Source organism: Zootoca vivipara, chromosome 13 (assembly GCF_963506605.1).
Source record: "Zootoca vivipara chromosome 13, rZooViv1.1, whole genome shotgun sequence".
Classification (NCBI taxonomy): Eukaryota; Metazoa; Chordata; class Lepidosauria; order Squamata; family Lacertidae; genus Zootoca; species Zootoca vivipara.
Genome location: NC_083288.1, coordinates 10908379 through 10936246, shown reverse-complemented (window position 1 = coordinate 10936246; position 27868 = coordinate 10908379). Strand labels below are relative to the sequence as shown.

Here is a 27868-nt window from a genome sequence, read left to right as displayed (position 1 = left end):
TGACATTTGAAGCGCTTACTTGTCAGACCATAAAGGTAATACCATTTGGAAAAGAATGACGTGATAAGAGCTGATTCCTAGAGAGAAGAAACAAAGTATAGAGCAGGCATGTCAAACCTGCGGCCCTCCAGATGTTTTGGACTACAATTCCCATCTTCCCCAACAACTGGTCCTGCTAGCTAGGGATCATGGGAGTTGTAGGCCAAAACATCTGGAGGGCCGCAGGTTTGACATGCCTGGTATAGAGGAATACACGGCTGGTGCAATCTCTACAGGTTGTGGCCAGCCAGAATAACAGCATGATTTTGGTCATTTACGCCGATAGCTATTCTGCTGAGTTGAAATAGTCAGATTTTCTGAACCTGTAGACTGGGGGGTGGGGGTGGGATTAGCACCTGAATTGGGAAATCATGAGAAGGGACATTTTGTTCATAAAGTTATGCCTGCAAAAAGTGAATCAACTAAGTAAGGTTATTCCACTGTAAATGAAAGATTCATATACAGCAGGCACCCCCAAACTGCAGCCCTCTAGATGTTTTGGCCTACAACTCCCATGATCGCTAGCTAACAGGACCAGTGGTCAGGGATGATGGGAATTATAGTCCAAAACATCTGGAGGGCCGAAGTTTGGGGATGCCTGATATACAGCATCCTAATTCTTAATTGAGTCTAGCTTGCATGATTTCATCCAACGGTATGAAATTTGTGGAAAGCTAACCTCAAGGTCTATCTTCGCAGTAATTTTGAAGTCTGCTTACACATACTTGGGTTTAATCTCAACACTACTCCAAACTAACCTTGTGCTAGTAAGAACTCTACAGTGCCCAAATGCCCCTCCGAAGCCGCCATCATCAAAGGAGTCCGGCCTTGTTTATCTGCCATGTTAACATCTGCACCATGGGTGAGCAAGAGATCAACAATCTGAAAGCATACAAAGCAAGGATGCAATGAGTACAAATTGTGCACAGTTTGAGAGCCATGAAAAAATGCCTAAGCCCTACGCTCTGTACTCACGACAAGTTTCAATTTGCAATTAAAATGTCACTATGCTACACCTACTTAAGTCTAGTACTTTCAAAATCTTCCACCTCCAAACATTCCTCATATATCCATTGGATTTACATTTAAGAAATACTTTTATTTAAAATGGATGTGAAGTTTTCAGAATGTTCTGCACATCCTGCCTCCAGACAAGGGGTGAAGAATCCTTTTCAACCCAACATATTCACACTCGCAACCGCACAACCCAACATATTCACACTCGCAACCGCACCTGCTTCACACCCTATTCACAGAAATGCCTCTCTTCACACATTCGCTCCTCATTCACACACACAATGACTATACATTATGTTATTTTTACTGCTGGGGAAGGGGAAGGAGGGGCCAGTTAGGATTTTCAAACTGCAACATTCAAATGTTTTGGGCTTCCTTGGAAAATAGGTTCTGTGGCTCTGCCCAGCTTTGGCTCACCCTCAGCACACCTTGAAAGGATATCTTTGCAGCCTGAATCCCCTTCCTCGGGGTGGGGCACCTCTACGGTACAGTGTTCCATGTTTTCATCACCTACTTACTGGAGCAAGCCGTCTCACTAGAGCTCCTCCCTGTAAAAGGTCCTCAGCCATCTCCCTCCAGAGAGACAGCATACAACAGTAGATGTACAGACTTGTTTAAATCTGCTTACCCCAAATTACTGGAGATTGCACAGGGAAAGCTCAGAGAAAAAGAGTGTAAGTGTGTGTGTGTGTGTGTGTGTGTGTGTGTGTGTGAGAGAGAGAGAGAGAGAGAGAGAGAGAGAGAGAGAGAGAGAGAGAGAGAGAGAGAGATTGCTGAGGGGGTCAAGCAAGGCATCATGTTTACAACTGCACCATGGATGAGCGTGGAGAAAGAGGGGAAACTGCAGAGAGAGTGGAGAAATAGAGAAAGACATAGCAGCATATTCCATGTTGATTCTCAATGGAGGCTGCTAAGTGAGTTTCTGGAAGCAGAACAGAGCTGGTGAGGGACTGGCAGAACAGATTAAGAGATCACAGGGGCTGCACCCAGCCCATGGGATGGAGGTTCCCCACCAATGGTATAAGCTAATGTATGGTATAGATACTATAGGCTACTAAGGTACACTCGGGGTAGATTCTGGGTGATCCTGCTGCCTCCATGTCATTTACCTTGTGCTATCTGGTCCCTCTCTCATTTTCATATATAATGCATGTTTTCTTTATATCTGTGCATGCTGGGCTGTATTGGAATAACTGTTGCAAAAACACTGGCAACCCCATATTTCTAAATGCAGTGAACGTCTGAGTTACCAACCACCATAACCAGAAAACACAATAATGCCAACCAGGGAACACCCTTATTTATCAAATGTTAGGTGGGAATGGACTGAAATCGTGGACTGCTAAAAGGCGGGTGGGTGGGTGGGGAACATCATTGAGGTGTGTGGGAGATAAAGAGGGCTACATGGGAGATAAAGAGTGAATTGCCTATGTTGGAATAGGCCAGGGGTGGCCAACTCCCAAGACACAGAGATCTACTCACTTAAAAACTGCCAGTGATCTACCCCCTTTTGGGGGGGTTCAGGTCAAGGTTTTTGAGGGGGTTTTTTGGGAAGGAGGGAAGCCCCACTTTTTGGAGGTACAGGGCTAAAATGATTAGCTTTTTTAGGGGAGCCAAAGTTGTTGAGCTTCTTCGGGGGGGGGGGAGCCAGTCATCTACCAGTGATCTACCACAGACGTCTGGTGATCTACTGGTAGATCATGATCTACCTGTTAGACGTGCCTGGAATAGGCTAATGGGGCTTTCTACATGATGTAGAAAAAAATGCTTAAATTTAAATTGGAACTTTTGGCACCTTTGGGATAAAACATGTTCCTTCCAGCACAATAAATCTCCATCAGCATTTGTGAACCATAAGCTTTCTTCTAATGAGAGTTAGGCACTGTTTACATGTGAATCACACACATGAAATGCTCTTTTTAGCAGTACGTCAAAGCAATCTCCTTTCCTTCTGCATTCCTAGGAATACCACAGTTATCCCTGTTTACATCACATACATCTAAAAGCCTCCATAATTAAAATACAGAAAACTTCAGACAGGCACCAAGGTACTGAAAATCGATTAGCGATCTTCCCAGGACTTCACCAAAGGGAGACACAGGTTGAAACTCCTCTCACGTTGTTGAGGATATCCCACAAAAAGGCCCATGTGATGTAAATGATACAGGAAGCAGCTCCAAAAATCCAAGCTGTATACATACTTGTTACCTTATTAGGACAAGGACAGGCAGCTGTTTTCTCCCTCCCACTCCCCTTACCTGCCAATGGCCTTGTCTAACGGCACTGAATAAGGGAACGACGCCACGTCGGTTGGGCTGGGCTACAGCTGCTCCCTGCTCCAGAAGCAGGCGGCAAACATCCAGCTTGCCTCGTCCGGCTGCAGCAGTCAGGGCTGGAAGAGAGAAAATACCAATTGGAATAAAGGAAAGCCGGCTGCTGTTGCTGCTGCTGAATGACTTCGAGCCATGGCATGCACCTAAGTGCTGTGCAATGGCTAAAGTGGAAATAATCCCTGCCTACAGGCTTCTTCTTTTTTAAAAAAGAAGAACATGACAAAGAACATGACAAAAGGATAGTGGTCCTAAAATAAAAAAAGGCTTTAGGTTACAAAAAAAAGGTTACAAATAAAAAAGGCTTTAGGTTATTCGCCCAAGAGATAAAGGGTAGCATAGACCCTGGAAAGATTTAAGCCCTCTTCAGGCATTATCCAGTGGCCAAGGGAATGAACACACTAATTCCACCTCCTGCTACCATTCCATGTTGGAGGGTAATCTTCTGAAGCAGGGGAGGCTCCTCTTCCCCATGTATTTTCCCAGTTTCTAAAGCATGTGGGTAGCCTCTATGAGCACAGAAAACTCCCCAATTCAGAAGATCATCCTTCAACTGGGGACAGGGTGGAGTTAGCGTGCTCACTCCCACGGCTTCCCTTCACATGCTCAACTGACTAGAAAACACATTAAATGGGGTTGTTGTTTTTTAATCTGCATCAGTCATGGTAATTGCTATATGTGGTGGCGCTGTGGTTAAACCACTGAGCCTAGGGCTTGCTGATCAGAAGGTCGGCGGTTCGAATCCCTGTGACGGGGTGAGCTCCCGTTGCTCGGTCCCAGCTCCTGCCAACCTAGCAGTTCGAAAGCACGTCAAAATGCAAGTAGATAAATAGGAACCGCTACAGCGGGAAGGTAAACGGCGTTTCCATGTGCTGCTCTGGTTTGCCAGAAGCGGCTTTGTCATGCTGGCCACATGACCTGGAAGCTATACGCCGGCTCCCTCGGCCAATAATGCGAGATGAGCGCGCAACCCCAGAGTCGGTCACGACTGGACCTAATGGTCAGGGGTCCCTTTACCTTTACCTAAGTAACAAGAGATGAGGAAAGACTGAAGTTCAATTCTCCACATCCAGGTTAAGTTATCAGAGAGAATACTTTGTTTAGCGTAACATCCCCCCAACCCCCGTACATAGATCTACACACATATTGCTATTATTATTATTATTATTATTATTATTATTATTACAAAGTAAATTTCCCATCAGGCTGCATCTGCAGTAGCCAGGTGTGCAGAATTGCTGGCAGTACAAGTGCACAGTAATTCCCCAGGGCACGTGTTCTTAAGCAGGCACTTCCAAGCAGGGCCAGCTCAAGACATTTTGACACCTGATGCAAACCACAAAATGGCACCCCACTCCTTACCCCAGCTGGCCAGGGAAGAAGGGATGAGTGAAGATCTAATTGAAGGGGAGGGGAGATCGATATCTACATCAGGAACATGGGTGGGAGGAGACCAGCAGCACCTCCTATTCTCTAAAGGCCACTGCAGAGGCGGCAGATCCAGCGTCCAATGAGTGGGCCACAGCTGCTGCTGCCATCGAGGCACCAGCAGAGGTGATACATTCCTTGGAGGTTGCATCCATTGCCTCCTAGGGATCCTGCCTCACCTTGCCTCATGGATGGGCCAGCCCTGGTTCCAAGGGATTAGGTAAAGGTAAAGGTACCCCTGACCATTAGGTCCAGTTGCGGATGACTCTGGGGTTGCGGCGCTCATTTCGCATCTGACTGCATGGGGGTGGGTGAATACATTTTAAATTTTTGAAATGCTACATTTCTCATGATATTACATATTAAGTAATAATACCAAATCAGCCTATTATGTCCTTCTGCCCCCCTCCCCCATATTCAAATTTATGTACAATTGACAGAGTTTTCTGTCTAGTGTGTTTAATCATATAGAATAGTACAATTATATGGGTCATCTATTCATATGTGTACTACGTGAATGGCATGAACATTTTCTCATGTGAATCAGAACTGAACTAATTTAGGCATGCTGAATGTGTTTCTAAAATTATTGGGCTGAGCACGAAGAACTTCAATTTCAACTGGAACTGAACCAAAGCACTGAATGATTTGACCCCCTGGCCCCCCAAATGCAATTTGGGCAGACACTTTTAAGAAGACAAAACGAAACCCTGCATTTTCATCTGCAATACTTTTGAGAGTTCACCAGGCAAAAGCCTGTAATGCAGCCATCAGACAGACATGATTCCATCTAAATGCAAACTTGGGTCCCTTCTTAGGTCAAGGCAGAGCCCACCGGCAGCAAAAGCCTTTTCTGTACAACCAAGCGATCATTCATTCTCAAGACTTCAAGAGTTTTGTGTAACATGGAAGTGCCTTGTGCCTGGCATAATGTGTACTGTCTGGGTTAGAGGAGACACTTTCACCCTGAAAAACAGACGAAAGCCCTTTTTGAAGTTGCTCTTTCCCAGACTGACACAATAAACTGCCGGCAAAGCAATTTCTTTCTCACCCTCCCATTCTCCAGCAGACCAAGTCCTTTGTCTTGTGCTGCTTAAATTTGCCTCTTTGAATATTCTGGCCTGGATTCTCTCTCCGCTATTTGAAGCATTCGCACCAACCCTCTCTCCATGCAAATGAACATTTTCTGTAAAACAACCCTGATCCAGATCTCTCGGAAGTTCATTGAGATGGGTGAATCTGCTAACTGTGCAAAATGAATCAATTTTAATTTAGTCATTAGAAGCCATGAAGCAACTGTCTTCTATAATGCCACATTTCTCTGCCAAAAATAAGGAGGCACCTGCTGTAGTGGATTATCAGGATGTTCTTTTGAGTATCCAGCCCAGCACTGTTCAGAAATAAGTAAGAGCACACACTGACCTGGTTCACACATAACACTAAACCAAACTACAGTGGTGCCTCACTTAACGAATGCCCTGCTTAACGAAATTTCCGCTTAACGAAAGGATTTTTCGAGCGGAGGTTGCCTCGCTAGACGAATTCGTTTTATGAAAAATTCGTCTAGTGAATTGCGGTTTCCCATAGGAATGCATTGAAATTCAATTAATGCGTTCCTATGGGCAAAAAAAAAAAATTCAAAAAGAATTCAATGCATTCCTATGGGATTCGCTAGACGAATTTTTCGTTATAAGAAAAGACCCGTGGAACGAATTAAATTCGTCTAGCGAGGCACCACTGTATGGCTCAGGGCAAATGGGCACTGTGCTCCTTCCTCAGTCCTGCTGTTTCTACACGACCCAGGACTAAACCATGGTTTGGCTTAGCTCTAAATCTGAACCATGGCTCATGGTTTGTCTCATTCGAGACAACAGGATAATGAAAATAAGCAAGGCGGCCAATTGACCACAAACATGCAAAATGTACAACACAGTATAACTTCTGCAGGAGTAGGAGTTATAGTGGTTCATCTTATTTCAATTTATATACCTTTAATTACAATAGTCTCTAAGTGGTGCTCAAGGAATACAATACAATGAAATAAAAATCAAATAAGACCATACAATGAGAATTCAGTTAAAATGGGATGGACAGTTCTGAATGGGGTCACACTCCCTCTGAAAAGCAGGTTCACAGCTTGGGGGTACTCACTGATCTGTCTTTTTCATTAGAGGCCCATGTGATCTCATTGACTTGTATGAGCTTTGGCTGGTATGCCAGTTGTGACCATTCTTGGCCTGGGATGGTCTGGCCACAGAGGTCCATGCACTGGTAACCTCAAGGGGCTTGATTACTGTAATATGCTTTACATGGGGCTGCCCCTTGCATCTGGTCTCGAAGCTGCAACTAGGGCAGAATGCAGTGGTAGGTCCACTTCAGAGGAGCAGGTTATTTGCCAGATGTTACTCATCTGCTAAGACTGGCTGCTAATTCACTACCAAGACAGGTTCAAGGTTCTTGTGTTAATTCCTGACTCCATATTTTCCACCATGATCAATGGTACCCCCTGATGGGCCACTTCAGCTGGATTTTACTAGAGACTGAGCTGGTAGAGGTTCAGCAAGAATTGTCCCTTCTTTTAGACATCTCCTGAAAACTGTGTTATTCAGACAAGCTGCTGAGAGGTGAATTTCTTTTAGCTAGCAGTATTTATTAATTGATGCTTTTACTGCTCTTACTGGGATGTCATGTTCTTATGCATATTGCCTTGCTGTAATTTTATTCAAGTGTGGCCTATAAATGTTGAAATAAATAAAATATTTATAAGCTTTTCCTCCTTAAACTCAGAAGCAACAACCGATACTCAACACCCTGAAAAATTAAGGGACAGAGGTTTATGTTGGCACTGTTGTGAATTTCCCAGAGGATAACCAATCTCGTTCAGCACACCACACATGTATTTAACGGATGCAAGGGGAGTCACAAACAGTCTACAGAATTTACCTGTCTCTCCCCAGAGACTGTCAAAGCTGTTGATCTGTGCTCGTTCTACCTCCTCCTCGTCTTTTTCTGGAAGATCAAGCAGGTAGGAGACAATCTGAAAACAAAGAAATCTGTCAGTTTCTGAACTCTCTGCGTGTCTAAAAATAAACTGCTGATAATCTGAAGGTGTAGCTGCTTTGAACAAAACAAATGGACAAGGAGTGAACAATTCCCTATTTGGCACTTTTCCACAAAGTTAATGTACTCCCCAGCCCCATTAAAATAATTATTTGCCTTTACAACAAAAACACCCACCCCTACCATAATTTATTTATTTGGAAACACCTTTAGAAGGTAGCACACAATATCAGGACATAAATCTTAAACAGTATCCAACTAAACAAACAAGTCACAATGTGTTTTTTGTTTTTGTTTTTATTTTAAATACACTTAATAACCTTTAAAAAATCCGCATGGGAAGATTCATGAGGAACCTGATGTACTAAATGAGGTCCACTATAAATTCAAAACTCTAGCCTACATTCAACTATTGTTAGTACTGTATTTACTCGAACCAAATGCTCACTTTTTTGGCCAAATTATGTTGCAAAAATTAAGGTGCGCATTAGATTCGATGGCACATTTACATTCGCCAGCAAATACTCTTTTTTTTGGTTTCAACGTTCTGAAAACTGAGGTGCGCATTAGATTCGATGGCGCATTAGACTCGAGTAAATGCGGTATACTAGCTGTGCCATCTTCTTGCAAGCAATGATACTGCTACAGTTATCCATGTGTTAACATCCAAACTAATTACTGGGTGTTATATTAAGAGTGTGTAATGTTTCCGGTTGTCTTTGAAACTTCTTAGAAAACCTGAGCTAGTTCTGTACAGGACAGCTACTGTGTTTTCCTTTGACCTTTCAAGCCCTAGAAGGTTGGCTGTGAGGGAAAGTGGCCTTTGGGCTGAAAGAAGTTCCTCACCCTCTACTCCCACATAAGCCTGCCTGGTAACATTTCCCCAGGTGCCTCAGAGGTTAGAAGTGTGGTTATGCACCATGATGGCTATGGTCTGCCTCCACAGTCGGAGGCAGCAATGGGAAGGGAAAGTGCTCTTATGCTCATGTTCTATCTGGCTGGCCACTGTGAGCCTAGGATGCTGGCAGGGCCAGCTCTAGGTAGAGTCCCGGTGGTGCAGGGCGCCAGGGCACCGGGCCGGTAGGCAGGGCACTGCGCAGCAAAGCCGCACGGAAGCCATGCTACACCCTGCAGGGGTGCTGGAGCGATCTCCGTCCCTCAGCGCCAGGGCGCACGACCTGCTCGAGACTGCCCTGGATGCTGGATTAGATGGGCTATTGGCCTGATCCAGCATACTATTCTTATGCTCTTATGTACCCAAGAGAGGACTTTTTCTGTGGTTGCACCCTGCCTATGGAACTTAAGCCCACACAAGAGCCACGTTAATTTTCTTTTAGATACTGGGAGAATTCTATCCTACTTATTCAGGCTTTTGGTATTTTGTTTTTGTTCTATTTCACATTCATTTCTCTGGGTCATTGTTTCTGTATGGTATGGGCTGCTGGAATTGCTTTAATTTGTATAATTTGCCTGATATGTTTTAGCTGCAATTTATTGGTATACGTAATTTCAATTTTCTATCATTTCTTCTTTTCCTTGCAATTGTTTTTATGTTGCTTAACGATTTGTTGTTAGCCACCTTGTATGTCAACATTTCTAGTACAGGAGAGGCAAGCAAATTATTTTAAACAACAAAAAGTCAGTAGGTTGTCCACAGCTTTTGGCTGCAGAGCTAAAGGTGTGGTGGCTTCACTCAAGCCACTTGATGGTCAGAAAGGTTTGCTGCATACAAAGGTGTACCTTGGCTCCCATAGTAACTGCATAACCCTCCCTCGCACTTCAAGCTTTAAAAACAGTTACTCAGTATTTTGCCTTAACACAAAGGCCGCTTGGCCAATGAGGATTCAAAAAGGCTGAGCGACAACTTACCTCGGTGTATCCCATGCTGGCAGCAGCAATCAATGCCTGCTGGATGGCTTGACTCTTTTTAAACACTCCCTGCTGTTGCCCAGCAATTGTCCAGTCACACTGGATTAAAAACTTGACAACTTCCAGGTGGCCTCTGAGAGCTGCATGAACCAGTGCACACTGACCGTTCTTGTCCAAGTGATCCACCTTTTCAAGAAAAGGAAAAAATGGCTGATTAAAATTTAAACTGCTGTGTGTTTCAGTTCCTGCTTTCCTAACACTGCCACATTCATATGGGAAATATTCTCCATGTTTCTCTGGCCATATATGCAGAGCTAGCCAGAACCTGGTGCCTGTTTTGTAATGACAACTATGTTCTGTGTCCACAAGTACACTATTTACATGTAGCACAAACCACTCTCGTTGATTTCACCTGCAAGGAGCACTGACATTTAAAATGGAGTTTAGAATATAAACGCAGGACAAATCTTGCAACACACAAATGCTATGTGCACTAGCAGTGATCTGCAAACCTCTTTGCTACATTCCCCCATTTGGTAAAATCTACCAAGTCCCACTCCAATAAGCAAAAAAGGTAGGAAGAAATCTATTGTTTACATCTAATTCAGGAATTAGACGCCATTCTGTCTTGTTACCGATTGACAGTGTTTACTTCTAGAGAGCTACCTGTGGTTTTCAGTGAACGTTTTGCTGTTACTTTTGGGAAACAGCAAATGTTCGCTGAAAACCACAGTAGCTCTCTAAACGAAACACTGTCATTCGGTAACGGCAGAATGACATAGTGATCTTATAGAGCACAAATGTCACCTAAAGCATTGAGCTGGTTAGTGAAACAGCATAAAATTGCAGGCTCCTGGAGAGGTGTTGGTTCCTGGATGTTTTCTGAGGTTAGCCAAAATGGACCATATTAGAAGCGAAGAATCTGCCAAAGACTGTTGTTGTTGATATTTATGTATTATATAGTTATATTCCTATAGAGTGAGCAAAACCAACTCACATTAAAAAAAAAACAACCTAAAAACAGAGCTATACAATTAGAAGGCGGGATGAACAAATCCGGCCCCATTAAAAAAGGCCACAATGCCATCCACTTCAATTTAAGAGCCAAAAGCCCAGGTAAAGAGAAAAGTCTTTGCCTGATGTCTAAAGATGGTGCCAGGTGTGCCTCCCTGGGGAGAGCGTTCTGCAAACAGAGGACCACCTTCAGGAACTTTTACAATATTCAGGAGCCTGAGAGAGTTAATTTTAACCTAAAATGAAAACAAGTTTCTAGCCATCTTAATTATGAAGACAGGTATGACAATTAAAAAGACATGATCCTGAACAAATAGTTAAATCATATCCCTAATCCATGTTACATTATAGTTCCTGCTTCATGATGTATTAGATTTTGGAATACCATTCTAGGGATATTGGCTACTCCTATTCACTTGGTGTGAAGTGTCATGTAAAAAGGGAAAAGGCATATTCTCCAACAGCTGGCGTTTACCATGTTCTTGCAAAACTAGATTATGAACTCTAGCCTTGCTTTCTGTATTTGATAGCAAATTAAAACAGGAGAACTTTAAACATCGAGACAAACAAGTTTACCACCTAATCCCTTCAACAGCTCAGCAACATCCTTACCCAAACCTGAGTTGCCAATGAACTGCTCTGGGATTTTAGTTGCAGACCACAAACCAGTGAAAATTGTGGAATACGTTTATGAAGAAACAAAAATGAAATTGTTGCCCATGCTCTTGCTAGCGTAACTACTCCAGAGAGTAGCTAGAAGACAAGGATGCAAACGATTAGGACTGCAGCCTAAGGGACATGGGCAGCCCACCTGTGGCTTGCTAGCTCAGGTTTGAGAACAGGACAGCCACCAGCTCAATGCCTTCCTCACCTTCGCTCGCTTCTTGCACAAGAGGGCAACAATGCTTAGATAGCCAGCAGCAGCAGCATATCCAAGAGACGTCAGGCCACTTTCTGAAGAGGCATCAACATTTGCTCCAAATTCCAACAGCAAAGCTACCATCTCCGTGTAACCAAGGTGGGACTGGACGCACAAAATTGGGGCATTGTTTAGCACTTCAGTTCTGTAATTGATGTTGGCGCCTCCTAAGATCAGTAGCCGACTGACCTGAACAGAAAGAAATGGGAACGGATGAGATCAGCATTCTCTAAACTTCAACGAGCCAATTTTCTCAATTAAAAACGGAGCAAAAGAGTTTTGTGTACTAGGGATTAGAAGCTTCCCTCCCCTGCCACAAGCTTGATTTGTCTAGCAATTCTTAGCCAAAGCAGAGAATACACAGGAAAAAGTTAAGTTTTTTTCCATAAGAGTTCTAAATTTGCTACTGCTGTCTCCGCTCCCCACATTCCACTGTCCTTTGGCACTAACAAAGGGGGTAGACGTTTCTTCCTCTCTCTCTCTCTCTCTCTCTCTCTCTCTCTCTCTCTCTCTCTCTCTCTCTCTCTCTCTCTCTCCACTTTCCCTGTCCTCTTTCTAGCACTTTGAATGCTGCAAAATCTTTTTTTTTCCTGATGTGGGAGAGAGAAAGAAGGAAAAAGAGAACTTCCCTTCTTGTCTGTCATCCGTAGTACAGAAGCAAGGTAAGTTGGTACGTTGGCTATATTCCAATCCAAATAAAGATTTGGTGATCATCATGCTCCTTTTTCCTTTTAAGGCAGGCATTACAAATCACCAAACTCATTGACATTCTATGGTGGGTGAGGTTATTTCAATTGATAGAACAATTCCTTAACTTTCTAGAACTTCCAATGTATGCTCTGATGTTACCTCCCTAAGCACACACTCTCCAGAGGTCACCATTGAATGTGATATGTTGCTTTCCAATGCACTAGTGTGTTTCTGTGTAACTTGATGCTACTTCTGACTCAGAGGAATTGTTCTCAAAGCAGTGACTCAAGCTGAGATGCAGTAGGCGCTCTTTTCTGAGGTTAAGGAAATCTGGTGTTCCTTTGCAGCAGATATGATTAAATCAATCAGATGCCGACAGAATGCAGAATTACCTGCCCTCTGAGGATAGCGATTAGAAGGAAGCACACTCAGATCCTCAATTATTTTATTTACTTTTACAACTCATTTGTGATTAGCTCAGGTGTCACTAGTGTGCCCCAGCACACTGTTTGGAAATGACTGGGTTAGAGTTAGATTTTTGATGGTTGTAGCAGGGAAAAGGATGAAAAACATCTATTTATGGCTCTAGATAGGAATTTTAATATTAAGATTCATATTAAGTTCCTTTAACATACGGCATTCCAATCTAAGTACTAATATTTTGTTTTGCTACCTCTTTTAATGTATGGTGCTGCCAATAATTACCACATTTTTCTGTTTATAGGACTAGGTTTCCCCCCCTAAAAAATAATGTCAAAAATGAGGGGGCATCTTATACACGGGGCCATCTCCCCTATTTTCTTAAATCTGAGTCTTATAGATGGAAGAATATGGTATTCCTTTATTTTTAAAAATGTGTTTTAATGCTATTTTATGAACAACACTTGAATTTCAAATTGAAGAGTGCTACAGAAATGTTCTAAAGCAAAACAAAAAACCCAATCTGCCTTGATATCTAACAGGCCAGAGTCAACCAGATGCGTCTCAAAAGCCCCTTAATCAAGGAAAACCTGTTGTCTATCCCAAACACCTGGTACCTGGAAGTATGCTACCTTATAACTCCAAGCCTAGGGAGCTGTTGGCATAGATTTAGAATAGACATTACATTTTCTCTACATTTTAAATATTCTTTGGAAATAAAATGAAAACTGAAAAGAGGAGGCAGTGATAAAAAAAGAAGTTGAAATTCTTATTGAATGGGAAGAATGGAGAGACATTTTATGAGGCTGCCTAGGGGTTGTGCAGATGTGAAGAAGAGTTAAAGTTGACCAAAGGCAGAATTAGATGTGACATTAGATCAATTAACATGCACATTATAAAAGATGTAACAACAGCTGTAGATCCACCCCACCATGAGAAGGGAGTAGTGAAGAAAAACTTAATATTCCCCTGCCTGCCATAGTCTCAATAAAAATCATTCCCCTCTCGTACCTTTATGTTAGGGGTGTACAAATTCCGCAGAGAGGCCAGCGCCATGGAAAGACCTTCCGAGCTGTAGGAAATCCAAAGCCCTTGGAGAATTGAGGAGGAAACCCCAACTTTTTTACTCAGTCCCTGCAAAAGACACACTTTAAATTTGATAATTCAAAGTACTGGTTTTCTTTTACACATCACTAACACATGGCTCATTTAACCCCAATTGACTAGCAAGGATTCAATGTCAACTTTACAAGAATATTGTATTCTAAAGAGAAAGTAGGAGTGTTAGAGAGGACGCAACTCCAAGGATTAAGTCCTACTACTCAGTGCAAGTTACATCAGAGCACCAGAGAGTTACTCTTTTCTAAATGCTCTGAAGTCTACCTCATTTCAAATAACAACCCCAACCACCAACCAAATCACTTGAGTAGGAACTCTTGGGTACAAGGAGCAATATTCCATTGTGAAAGGGAGAGAAGTGGTGTAATCCCTTTGCCCCACGTCGAGTGGGCTGTATACTACAAGTAATAGCAAAAAGACACAACAAAAAATAGAAGAATCAAAGAAAGAGGTGAGCCAGTGCTGAATAACATTAATTCTGAAAAAATCAATATAATAAATAGCCTAACGTTTTTTTTGAAAAGGCCATACAATCTTAATATTTTTCCAAAAATGAAATTTGCACACTATAAGTCATATTCCTTATATGTCAAATATGTCAAGACATGGGGCTTACAATTAACAGTGACTGTTCCTAAGGTGTTCTTAGCAAGTTGGTTGCAGCACTGAGCAATCTTTTGACTCAGAAAATGGGAAATCCTAAACTAGACTGGAACATACTCTACTTGATATTACTACTTAGTACTTCTCATACAGAAATCAGAGTGCTAATGAGACCTCTAATAATTAATTACTTCTCAAACATTCCTTGGTGTTCAGGGATTTAAAGCTACTCATGCCAAAGGGCTTTCATTTCCGATCAAAGGAATTCATTCCCGATCAATAGGCCAGGTTTGGTATGAGAAGAATGGAATAATGATACAGATCTAGGGAGGGTGGAGGTCACTAATTAGCAGTTCGAGGCCAAATTCAATTCCCTTTGGGGGCACCAATGTCTTCCTCCTGCCAGCTGCTTACCCTAAGATCTAAGGAAGAGAGACCTTCTCTCTTATTTACCCTCCTCTCTCCCAAAATTGGAAAGAAAAGGATGAAGAGGTCCATGAAACTGAATGAAGGAAAGAACCTTTATTTCTCCTCCTCTTGCTCACCCTTGGTCACCTTTTGCTGAATCAGCTGTCTGGTAGCAGCAGAAAATCATGGAGGGCCGTTGTGAGGCAGCATCCTCACATAACTAATTCCTCCTGTTTTGGGGATACCTGAGGACAGGCCTTGGCCTTTACCACAATTTGTGGCTGACCAGGCTAGGCACTAGTGAGGATCTCAGAAACTTAACATTCTTCATGTACTCTGAAACCACTAGTACCACACCATTCAAATCCAAGGGGAAGATATCACTGCACAATTTTTTGCTACCTTAAAGATGTGTGCTTTGAGAATATGATGGCCCAGCTCAATAGTCTGCTGTCTGTTGAGTTTTCCCTCTTGACGGGAAAACCAGAAGGCGAGCAATGTATGGCCACTCCTAGGCAAAAGAGAAAAGTAGAAACATGGTGGAAGTTAGAATTCGAACTCCAATGCATCTTTTGACAGTTAGCACTCAGAGTGTGAAATGAAGGAGATCAACCTTTTCTCCCTCCTCCTGATAACCCTTGTTAGTTTTACTCTGATGCACATCAGGACCATGTTGTCCTTAATTGTTCATCAGCTTTGATCAAACCTTTGCTGAACTACTAGATAGCACTGTAGCTCAATCCTCTCTCTAGAAGAAGCAAAGATCTTTCAAAGTCTGAGGTAACCCCTTCTTGTAAGAAGCTACACTTAATGATGGATTCTATTCTGAGTGAGTACTTTTAATAGAACAGCAGGATATAAACAGATTAATAATAATAATAATAATAATAATAATAATAATTCCTACCCACTGCAGTGGGCAATCCCTATTTCCTGGAGCTGGAAGCAGTAGTGGTTTATTTCTGCATGTGCCCTATTGAAGAAGGGGAACTTAGTGACTATAAAATCCATCTAGTTCACCCCTTTGAAGAGCTCAACTGATGAAATCAAGGCAAGTGCCACAAGAATCTATTTTTAAGCTAGCAGACATAATCAATTAACCACCACTACCCATGCTTCCATCCTGGGACTTGCATTTAAAGCTGCAGTGACTGGCTTATTATTATTATCATTAAAATTTCGATACCACCCTTCATCTGAGGATCACAGGGCAGATTACAGTATGCCTTTATAACTTTATAATTTTTGGCTACCTGAAATCAAATAAGTCTAATAATTTAATATTTCTGTTAAGATTAGAGATTATATGGTTAATTAGCAATAATCCTTGTAGATCATAATCATAAGGCTTTTAATATAGGCTTACAAACATGATGCAAAAGGAAAAAGGAATGGAAGAGAAAAGCAAGCATTGCAGCAGCTGTTGCTTCAATAGCCAGTGAATGGGGCCAGATTGGTCTCATACTTGTCACAAAGTTCTTCCAGAGAGGCTGGGTGCAGCCTTGGAGTTGTTGGTGGTGGTAAAAGGCCAGGGAATGCCTCCTTTTGGTTCTGCAGTCATAGAGCAGATGGAGGTTGAAGCAGAGCATTTTTTTTCTTGCAAGAGGAAGCAAACGTATGAATAGTTATCTATCTTATTGATAGAACTTTAAAGATACTTCACTACGGAGGAGTCATGTCCACTTCAGATGTGGCTGAGACCATGGTAGTGTTGGGAAGACGCTTGTCCAGTAAACTGGTTTGAACTGAGGTGAATGTAGGCACAAAAACCATGCAGATGTCCCGTTCAAGGTCAGGAACCACTGGACAGCAAAGGCAGTCACAGACAGGACTTTCAGCACCCTGGACAGATCATAGATGACTTGTTCAGACAAGTGCTTAGTCCCTATGGAGCCCTTATATATTCCCTGTGCCTGACTATTCCTCAAGCCACCCTCAAAGCTCTGTTCCTTTGCTGAGGAGTTTAGATCCTTGGACATGAGTTCTCTGGCCCAGAGCCTTGCACTCCATTGCCTTTCTGCTATTTCTCAGTAGACACATTGCTGCATTAGCAAGTGGGTTCTGTAGAGAATGAAGTTACTAATAACGAGTGGAATCCAGTTCAGGGACAACAGTTTTTGGACGGCTGCAAAAGATGGTTTTATTAATGCAACCTAAAATCATCTTCAGGGTATTTTTGCAGCTGAAAACTCACTACTGACTCCTATTCGGCTTACGATTGACTACAGTCTCCAGATTCCTTTCACCTGTCAAGCCAGGTGTCCCCCATCTTATACCTGTGCATTTGATTAGTTATGTTGTTTTGGCTAAATGCATAACTTTGCATTTGTCTATGTTGACTTCATTTTGCCAATTTTGGTCCGGTTTCCCATTCTATTGAGGTCATTTTGAATTTTATTCCTGTCTTTCAAAGTGTTAGCTTCCCCCTACAAGTTTTCTTCCATCTGTAAAGCCCTCCAGCTGATCTCGAGACAATAAACATTTAGCTCTACCATTTTTAAAAGATAAATCTTGAGCTTTCAAGATTTTAAGAACAAGATATTTTAAGAACCTGCTAGCTTTGTTCAAGCTCCTGAAGGAGTTTTATATTCTGAAACATTTTGAGCTACAATAAGGAGTTGTGCATGAGTGAATACCAGAGCCCTTTTGTTCTGTAAAGATTACAACAGCATAATGTACGTAAAACTCTTTGAACACCAGAATGCTTATCATCACCATCATCATTACGCAAAGTAAATTCTAACATCGTTAAAAGTGGGAGTATTGACTCAAAAATAATTACAATGAATAATCACTAAGGATCTTGGCACATGATCATCTTCCTTAGTCACATCCAAAGAAACACAAAGGTGTATGCCCTCAAACATCACCAGCCTTTTGATGCTCCTTCACAGACTTCCATACATAGAGTAATCAGAGAATGATTATCTTAGTGTTGTTGTTGCTATTTACGGAATATAGATACCACTCTTCAAAGACCTACATTGGCTCCCAGTACGTTTCTGAGCACAATTCAAAGTGTTGGTGCTGACCTTTAAAGCCCTAAACGGCATTGGCCCAGTGTACCTGAAGCAGCATCTCCACCCCCATCGTTCTGCCTGGACACTGAGGTCCAGCGCCGAGGGCCTTCTGGCGGTTCCCTCACTGTGAGAAGCAAAGTTACAGGGAACCAGGCAGAGGGCCTCCTTGGTAGTGGCGTCCGTCCTGTGGAATGCCCTCCCATCAGATGTCAAAGAAATAAACAACTATCTGACATTAGAAGGCATCTGAAAGCAGCCCTGTTTAGGGAAGTTTTTAATGACTGATGTTTTAATGTATTTTTAATCTCTTGTTGGAAGCCACCCAGAGTGGCTGGGGAAACTCAGCCAGATGGGTGGGGTATAAGTTAATAATAATAATAATAATAATAATAATAATAATAATAAATCTATACCTGCGGGTCTCAGAGCAGTTCACAGAATAAAATCAGAATATAAAACCACAAAATACATAATCAAAATAAAAACAACATCAACCCAATAACACACACCCCTGGTTGGTTCTCTTCGTATTGTAAATGGACCATCTTTTTTAGCCGCATCTCAATAACACTACACAGAGGTATATTAATGAAAAATGAAGTTATCTCATAGCTGTCTTCTCCTGTCACAGGGTGATGGGTTACAAACCTAGGGTCACAGAGGAACTTCGTTTTTTCTCCTTCATCTCTCCAGATCAGCCACTCTCGAAAAGATGGATGGACAAACATTCGGGTCATATCTCTGCGCTTGATAAGGAACATGGAGAGGTTCTCCATCCTTTGCTGAAAGTCCTCCCATTCCAAGGAACCTTCAATGCTTCCTGCATTGATGGCCTGGAAAATATGCTCATCGGTCAAGGGGTGCAGAGATGCCACAGCCACATTTAAGAGAGGCATCACCCGGTCAAAGGAAGACTGTGTTGGAAACTTCATATTGCACTGAAGCAGGTACACCTCCGAAAGGGAGACGGGGACTACCTTATAGCTAGAGCTTTTTAACACCAAATAGCCCTTCTCTATTAGATCAAATGTGAGCTTAAGGTACAAGTAGGATCCTTGACTCAGAGTTTTGAGATGAGAACTAAGTTTGCCGAAGGTTGTGTTGTCCATTTTGCCATTAAGAGAGATGTTATTCTGTATCTCAGAGCTGCTATGTATTCGGTGTAGGATGTAGGCTTGGAGATCCTGATCTATAGCTTCATTCTCTTCCAGTCTGTCCAGGAATATCCTATGGAAGGGTAATAACTTAATTATTTCCTATAAGAAAAAAAAAGAATAAAGTAAATAATAGAGAAGTTAAAAATGGGAGAAATCCAATCAGTTTCCCACTGGAAGTATAAATATTGGCACACATAGTTATGAGTTATAGGCCAAGCATGTTGTCATACTGGCTCCAAATGAGGTTACACCACTTGTTAAACCTGGGTGGCACAGTTAAATTGACGTTGAAATAAACACAAAGCTAAATTTCCAAACTGCCTTTCAAAACCACAACCAAGAGAGAGCAAAGGGACAATGGAACCAACAGTTTCTACAGATTTGTTTCTGGTCTGTCATTGCCCTTTATATACTGACCTAGGGTGCTTCTACACTAGCGGTTTAGTGTGAAACCGCCATGTTTTTTCATTCACTTTTTTATGGGGAACCCACATTATGCCATCATTATCATTCTGTATTTTCATCATGGTTTATCAGTCTTTTTTTTCAGAAGACAGAAATCTGATTTCCCCCGCAGAAGAGCCCAAGGGAAGCATGATCTCCAAAGGTGTAGATGTCTTTAGTGCTACTCTTCCATCTTTTTAAAAGAACAGGATTTTGATGTGCACAGCAATGGATGGAAAAGAGAATCCCCCTCAGGGAGGAAGGATGGAATATATATTTAAATAGTAATAATAAATAAAAATGGGAATGAGGCTGGAATCAGCACTTTTAAAGTAAAGATGGAACAACACACTGGGTGGAGTCCAAGGTATGGGGCCACCATACCGCGCCTCTCCGCTGTTAAGCAGAGATGGCCACAGGCTCCCGCTGCCTGCACGAAGCTCTGGAGGCACATGGGGAGCGCGAGCCTGGGGCCGCCACACCATGCCTCTCAGCTGTTCAGCAGAGGTGGCCCCAGGCACACGCTCCCCGCGCGCCTCCGGAGAGCTGCCTGAAGCCGAGTTTGGCGCCCCTTCCGCACCCCTGATGGCCAGGCGCCCTTGCGCCACCCAGCCCGGGCCTAGGGACAGCCCTGGAGGCGCCCTCTCCGCTCGCTCGCTCGAGCTGGGCCTACCCCTCCAGCAGCTAGCGTGCCGAGATCGGGCTCCAGAGGAAGCAGGGGAAGGCCGCGCCATAAACAGGGAAGGCCGCTAGCTGACAAGGTATTTTTTATTTTATTTTTATTTTTATTCTATTTTTTCTATTTCTATTTTTTATTTTTTTTATTTTTTCTATTATTATTATTAACTTTTTTCTTTTATTTTTCATTCCACTTTTATTTTTTCTAAAAAAGGGTCAACAACTCTGGGAATGTTTTTTTTGGGGGGGGGCAGAAGGTGATCTCGCCTAGGGCGCAAAAAACCCTAGCACCGGCCCTGGGAACCATGGTGAAAGGCATGATTAGAAATAGCAAGAGGGTTGTGCTTATGTTTTCCACTCTTTCACACGTGCTTCCACCTGTTTTTTCTGCCATAACAATGTGAGAACCTTGACTGGAAGGAAAGGTGTCAAGTGCTCAGTGCTGTTCTAAGCCAGTGTTAGAAGTAACTGATAAATGTTTTTGTTCCTCAAGGTTTGAAGATTACAGGTGGTTCTCACTGAGAAAACTGTATTCCCCTAAGTTACACATTCCATTTGCAAGTCCAGTTCTCCAGCACTTTTTAAAAACTCAAGCAGGTGTTCTAGTGATGTGTTATATTAATATTTTATGCCACTGATAGCCATATGAATGTATTTTATCCTCCTTTGTACTTTAACTTTTCTATCACCCTTTTCTATAACACTAATTTTTTAAAAAATGAAGAGGGGGGATCTGCTGCTGCTGAAAACATCAATTTTTTAAAGAAGTCAAACCATTCATCAGTAAACCAGCAGGTGGGTAAATGTACTTTCATTATCCAAATGTAGCAGCTGCAAATGACTGACTGCCATTATTGTTTTGGTATTGGGAACAATTCAGAGAATCATAGGATTAACCACAATGTCAGGGGGGGGATTTACTTCTTTTTAATATATCAATCTTCTCCATTGCATTCAATGTACTCTTGAAAGCTGGAGGAGTTCATGTTGATGCACAATGAGAAAAGACCAGAAGTCCTGCTGGGTGCACCTAACTGTGGCCTTCCTTTCTTAAAATACTGGTTGGAAAGCACATCTTCCTTTGAACTGTAACAGTTTTCATTTCCTAAGAAGTCAACATTTCAGCTTTAGTAAATGAACTAATTCTATTTGCAGCTGTAGACAATGATGAAGGTGGCTGCCTATCTTCTCTTTTAGTTAGAAATGGTCAGGGTAATCTTAAACGAGACAGCTACCTTAATACCGTAAAGTTGCAGTGGTTAATAAACGTTTGTGTGCCCCACAATTCCTCCCAACCAGTGCATATGCCTTGCAAACTGTGCATAAATCATCTGCTTCCAAACAGATAGCCCCATCACAGTAGAGGCTACATAAGGTGTCTGCTCCCATTCAGAGAAAAGCAATTATCATACAGAACAGTGGAAAAAACTAGTCCCCAACCTACCTGTAGACTTGTTCTAACTGTCACAATCAGCTTCAGCCAGGATGGAAATTTCCCTATCATTTTGCTGAGGAATGATACTATTGTATCCCCATAGTCAGGTTTGTGAAATTCAGCTTCATTTAAGCCATCAATTAATATGATGAAATCTTCATCGGGGATCTTTCGTTCTGAGAGTTTGGGAATAGGGAGGTGGGAGAAAGATATGGACAGAAAGGTTCAGCTTATGCTTTTAAAAATGATGCTGCAGTCGTGTGTTGTTATCAAGGTAAACTCATGCTTTTCACTACCTTTATGAAGGCTTTCCAAGGGCTCCAGAACTCCTCTCCGGAAAGAAGCTAAGGGATCCTGAACACAGGACCGCAAGCTAAGCATGCTCTGTAGATGTGGCTCCCGTAACAGCTGCTCTCTGTAGGCAGCAAACTGTGGGGAGCGGCAGAGCAAGGCTGCCACGTTGTGTACAAATTCCGGCACAAGGCAGGTGTAGGCATTATCAGCCTGGCAGTAGTGGTACGCAACAACCTGCAAAAGGGGAAACAAACATCAGTTCCTCAGCGGACAGACTTTTAAAAATATCCACATTTGCTTGCTAGTTTCCCTCACTCTAACAAGGAGGAGGATCCTGTGCTAAATGTCTTTGACATGAGGGGCAGAGTGACTAGGTTCACACCTAGACCATATATTTAAAGCACCCTTAAACCACTTTAATGGTCATGGCTTCCCCCACAGGATCTGAGGAACTGTACTTTATTACGGGTACTTGTAGCTCGGGGGGGGGGGGCAGGGGTCTCCTAACAACTCTTCAATGTCCTTTGCAAGCACTGCAGGAAACTGCTTCCCCCACCCTGGAGCAAGGTGCTCTTTTTTACAGGCATTAGCTGCAGGACAGACTTCTTCCACATTCCACTAATGCAGGCATAGGCAAACTTGGCCCTCCAGATATTTTGGGACTACAATTCCCATCATCCCTGACCACTGGTCCTGTTTGGTAGGGATGATGGGAGTTGTAGTCCCAAAACATCAGGAGGAGCAAGTTTGCCTATGCCTGCACTAATGCTTGCAAAAGGAAACTTACTTCTCCCCTCCCCATCACATGAAAGGTGCAGTTTGCAAGCGTAGTGGAAGAAGTCCCTCTTGCACTAGAGACCTGTGAAAACCAGGAATGCTTGCACTGGCTATGGGAGTCTTTTCCCAGTGAGGAAGAAGTGTGCACAGCCAAACTGAGGAGGCTTTAGTGCCCCCACTAAACCCTGCTTTGGTTGAAAACACCTACCGTGTTTCTCATATTATAAGACACGTCTTATATTTATTTTTTCCTCAAAAAAACACACTATGGCTTATTTTCAAGGGATGTCTTATTTTTTTCCTCCTCCTCCTGCCGCGGCCGGCATTGCTGCTGCGCCTATCACTATGTCTTATTTTCGGGGTATGGCTTATATTCCTTGAATGCTTAAAAATCCTGCTATGGCTTATTTTATGGGTATGTCTTAAAATATGAGAAACAGGGTATTTATGCAGCCAATGCAGAGTTGAACTCTGCCCTCCTGTCCATCAGCTGGCATCAATTAGCTGATGTCAGCTAAGTGACAGGTGGGTATAGCAAATGCCCTTGTAGGCCAAACTGGAACATCTGTGGACCAAGGTTTGCTGGAGGGTTGGAGGCTCGCCACCTTGGGTCTATCTGTTGGATCAGTATTTCCCAAACTTGTGTCTCCAGCTGGTTTTGGACCACAACTCCCATCATCCCTACCTAGCAGAACCAATGGTTAGGGATTATGGGAATTGTAGCCCAAAACAGCTGGAGAGTCAAGTTTGGGAAACACTGGGTTAGATAATGGTTTGATGCAGTTGTGTATTTTTAATTCTTTTCCCTCTCACAAAACCAATCAGTGGCTATTTAACTTAGCAATGCTTCCACACAGTGACTTCATTGTTGAGAACAAACCAGCCAACCATCAAAGAAAGGGAGTATTTGCTAGTATCTTCATAGTATCATATTGCAGTTGACTTCCCACTCAACACTGGTGAAGGAATAACCCCAAGAGGTGGAAGAGATCTTCTGACATTAGTGGAACCTCTGTGCAAGCAGAAGGAATATTTTTGGAATTTTAGCATGGCTATAGCGTAATAAATAGTTGTTAATTATCTGTAGCAGGACTTAAAGTACACCATTCCTTTCCCTTGGTTTGCTTCATCCATATGAAAGAAAAACGGAATGAAAAGTTTGGGTGGGGAAGTAATACCTGGGCAGCAAGCCTCCTCATAGCCTCCTCCTGACGCCTGCGCATTTCTGGGGTTCCAGGGCAGCTTCCACTTGCGATGGAAGAGTGAGCAGAAGGTGGTTGAGTGAGGGGGAGCTCTCTGTTTGCATCAACATCTGCAATGCAGAAAAGACGGATAGATGGACTTAGACTGGAAAGAGTGAGAAGCAAGCAAATCACATCTATGCACTCTAGAAGGACAGCTTGATTTCCCTTACACAAGCCGACATTTGTAAGCAGCAGGTCATGGAAAACAGGAGACAAATAAAGGAATGTAGGAATGGGCAGCTGGACATCAAAGCAATGCAACCAAAATGGCACCCTATAAAACTAGAATAGCCTGCAAGGCAGGCACAGCCTACAGTACCCAGAATGAAATTACCACAGTACCTCTCCACCATCAATAAAAGCATTTTTCTATTAGGCTTTTTATGTCACCCTGAAGGCTCTTGATGCATAAATACTACCAAACCCCTTTCAAAGCTTTGTGCATTAAATAAACCCAAGCTGACATATACTCCTGGCCACTAAAAATAGCTTTCCAAAAGATCCTCCGGCTTGAACTCAGTACGATTTCTAGAGGAAGAAGTCTTAATTGTGGAGAAGTCACTAAGAACTCTTTGTATCTGTCCTCATTGTAAAGACTTGGCACCCAAACGTTTCAGTATATAGGCAGACAGCTGCCAACACTCTTATCTGAGCTGTAGTAAGTGGAAAGACAAGTCTAGATTCACTGGAAATAAAAGTTGAATTTCTAGCAATTCCAAGCTCTTACAGTATATGATTGGAAAATGAATAGTTCAGAATCCCTATAATGGAATTTCTCACACCTACAAATGCAAGGAACTGCCCCAACCTGCTTGGGTACGGGATATAGGAACACATCCCCATTAGATAATACGTAACCTATATAAGCACACAACAGATTTATCCAGTTAGTACATCTCTTCACTTACGTTTTGGGGATGCATGGGGGCTGTCAGAAGCAATCTGCCTCATGCGTGTGCCATGGCAGCTCAGCGCAACCAGTCTGGAGATGATTGCTGTCTTGCCAAAGCCTATATTTCCAACAATCACCACACCTCTGTTCACACTGGCATCAGCACTCTGCAATTGTACATCAATCTCTTGGAACACCCAGTCCCGGCCAACGAATACAGATTCTGTGGTGATGCTGGGCACCTCAAAAAGCAGCGGTTTCAGAGAGATGTCAGGAGGTCTGTAAGGTGCGAAGCGTACTGCAAAGGGGGGAAAAACACATGTACAATTCAGTAACCATAATTAATTATGCTTAAGGAAGCGCCAAGTGTCACCTTCTAGTCCTGAACAATGGTGAGCTTTTCAAGGGATCCATTTGAACTTAGGTATCATTGGCTACTATAGCACTGCTCTATTCAAATACAGAGAAGTTGGAAAATTTCAGAAAAGGCGGAAGGAAATGTATTTCAATGGAAAGGGATTTTTTTGGGGGGGAGGGGTCCCCAACGGCCTCATACAAACTTCACTTTTTGAATATGGACTGTAAAAACAGGGGTGAACAGATTTCCCTTCCTCTGTTTTGGATATTCTGCTCTGTCTTTCCATAATTATAGAGCTTTTAACTGTTTTTAAGACTGTTTTTAAGGGACCCAGGTGGCGCTGTGGGTTAAATCACAGAGTCTAGGGCTTGCTGATCAGAAGGTCGGCGGTTCGAATCCCTGAAACGGGGTGAGCTCCCGTTGCTTGGTCCCAGCTCCTGCCCACCTAGCAGTTCGAAAGCACATCAAAGTGCAAGTAGATAAATAGGGACCACTCCGGCGGGAAGGTAAACGGTGTTTCCGTGCACTGCTCTGGTTCGCCAGAAGCAGCTTTGTCATGCTGGCCACATGACCCGGAAGCTGTCTGCGGACAAATACCGGCTCCCTCGGCCTATAGAGCGAGATGAGCGCCGCAACCCCAGAGTCGGACACGACTGGACCTGATGGTCAGGGGCCCCTTTACCTTTACCTTAAGACTCCGTTACTATAGGAGGACATTGCAGATAAAAAGGCCTTCCCCACTCCACCCACCACCACACATACATTTGAAAAGGTTTCTCTCCCTGCCTCTTTTTTAAATATATAAAGTCATCTTTCTTAATATACAGTCTTTTTTGCCATTGCTGGGGAATCCCCCAGTATGTATAAGCTCTCACACTGTATGTGGATAGCACCATTTGTACTGTCCTATTAGTGGCCAAAAAGGTGGTAATTATTTTTCATTTAAATCTTACTACTTTAAAGTAGGATTTCCCAAACGTGGGTCTTTTGTTTTGGACTACAACTCCCATCATCCCTAGCCAGCAGGACCAGTGGTCAGGAATGATGGTAACTGGAGTCCAAAAACAAATGGAGACCCAAGTTTGGGAAACCCTGCTTTAAAGCAATTCCAATTACGTTTTGGATAGCTCGAGATAACTTACTGTAGCACAGCCAGAGATAGCCCAGACTACACTAGGCTCCTTCTCAGAATGCGAACACCTTCATCAGGCATCTATACTAGGGTGGTAGCTGCTAAAGACCCCAGCATAAATCACAGCTGCACACATATAATGCTTACCTCTTAGGTCCTGTTGTGTGCGAGCACCAGCCATACTCTGACGAGGCATCCGGAGAGATGTTCGTAGGGGAGCATGCCTCTGTTCATCTAGATAAGCTAGATCTTCTAAATGGGCTGAGCTTGTGGCTGCCAATGAATAGAATGCTTGATGAGACACACTTTTGGGACTGGTATTAAGACACCATAGTAAATATACAGCACTCTTCATTCAATATCTATTGAAGGGTGACGGGAAAAGGCACCATATTCAAATGTGTAGTGTTTTGTCTTCAAAAGGAAGAATAAGAAGCATACCAAAAGTGCGCTGAAGATGATTCTTCCTTAACCTGCGGTTTGAACTTTCATATATGCCAGGCCCACAAACATGGGCATGCTTTGCCCAAAACTGTTGGGTGGGCCAACCTCCAGGGCCTGGCAGGTTTAATTTGGCCTACAGGTTGGAGGGTCTCCACCCCTGGGGTATAGCATCTGAGCTTTGCTCAATGGATCAAAGCAAATAATTCATGCTCTTTAAAACAGGACCAAAGAAAAGTCAACAAAAACTCTTCATCAGATACGTTGGTCATGCTTATTAGAACGTTAATATCTATTAATTTAGAAAAAGATAGAAATGTAAACCTGCAGGTTTCTAAAGAATGGAGAGAAAGATTCCTTAAATTAATTACCGTATGTTAATTCCCTAAGCAAAATGACCTAAAAGTAGCCACTTGTTTATTTCGTAGGCCCTAGATTGAGTAGTTCCAAGAGAATATATATCATGTCTAGAGTTGATACAGGGTTGGACCTTCCTTTCCTGGGATTTGTTTATGAGTATATTGGAGCCTGAAACCTTGCGGTAAGGCGATTCTCAACTCTCTCACTGACCCTTTTGTAGTTTGATGAGGCAAACACTTCATTGCCCTGAATACTTCCATCCAGCTATAAAATGCCTTCATGTCACCTAATGGTAGGTGTATGGAATGCCTGAAAATAGATGCATTTTAACCCTGATAACTAGATGGAGGCAGCTCTTTGTTCATAAGGCTAAAATATATGTTACAGAGAAACCACAGGTCAAAAATACCTTCTCACCCATAAACCGTAGCCTGGAGCAAGTAATTATTTCTCCACCTGGCCAACTTCAAAGGGCTGTTGTGAGAATAAAATGATATAGCATGTAATGTACCTTTAGCCTGATTAGTTCTTTAGAAGGCTTCCATAGAAAACAATGATGTTGTACACTGTAAATATTCTCAGCTGAAATTAAGGAACGCTGAATAGATTCAGTCACTAACAACGCAAAATACTTAAGGCCCCATGTACACAAAAATCACTCAGTCTATATTTTCCTTTTACTCAGCCCATAAAAGAGCACTGCAAGAGAGGTATTCAGAT

At 42.7% G+C, this 27868-nt stretch overlaps 1 protein-coding gene across 14 annotated transcripts in view; it reads right to left on the bottom strand.

Moving 5' to 3' along the window:
- The window catches only part of TANC2 (tetratricopeptide repeat, ankyrin repeat and coiled-coil containing 2), a 196449-nt gene that overhangs the window by 15669 nt on the left and 152912 nt on the right, over positions 1 to 27868 (bottom strand). For all 14 annotated transcript variants that reach the window (XM_035136412.2, XM_035136410.2, XM_035136417.2 and 11 more), the window contains 13 exons: positions 26495 to 26620; positions 24874 to 25155; positions 23900 to 24033; positions 21947 to 22178; positions 21660 to 21826; positions 18585 to 19192; positions 15319 to 15427; positions 13798 to 13920; positions 11629 to 11865; positions 9744 to 9929; positions 7758 to 7851; positions 3315 to 3448; positions 798 to 921 (listed from right to left, as the gene is read on the bottom strand). In XM_035136412.2, the coding sequence (XP_034992303.2) occupies positions 798 to 921; positions 3315 to 3448; positions 7758 to 7851; positions 9744 to 9929; positions 11629 to 11865; positions 13798 to 13920; positions 15319 to 15427; positions 18585 to 19192; positions 21660 to 21826; positions 21947 to 22178; positions 23900 to 24033; positions 24874 to 25155; positions 26495 to 26620 (2556 nt within the window). The remainder of the gene's footprint in view (positions 1 to 797; positions 922 to 3314; positions 3449 to 7757; positions 7852 to 9743; positions 9930 to 11628; positions 11866 to 13797; positions 13921 to 15318; positions 15428 to 18584; positions 19193 to 21659; positions 21827 to 21946; positions 22179 to 23899; positions 24034 to 24873; positions 25156 to 26494; positions 26621 to 27868) is intronic.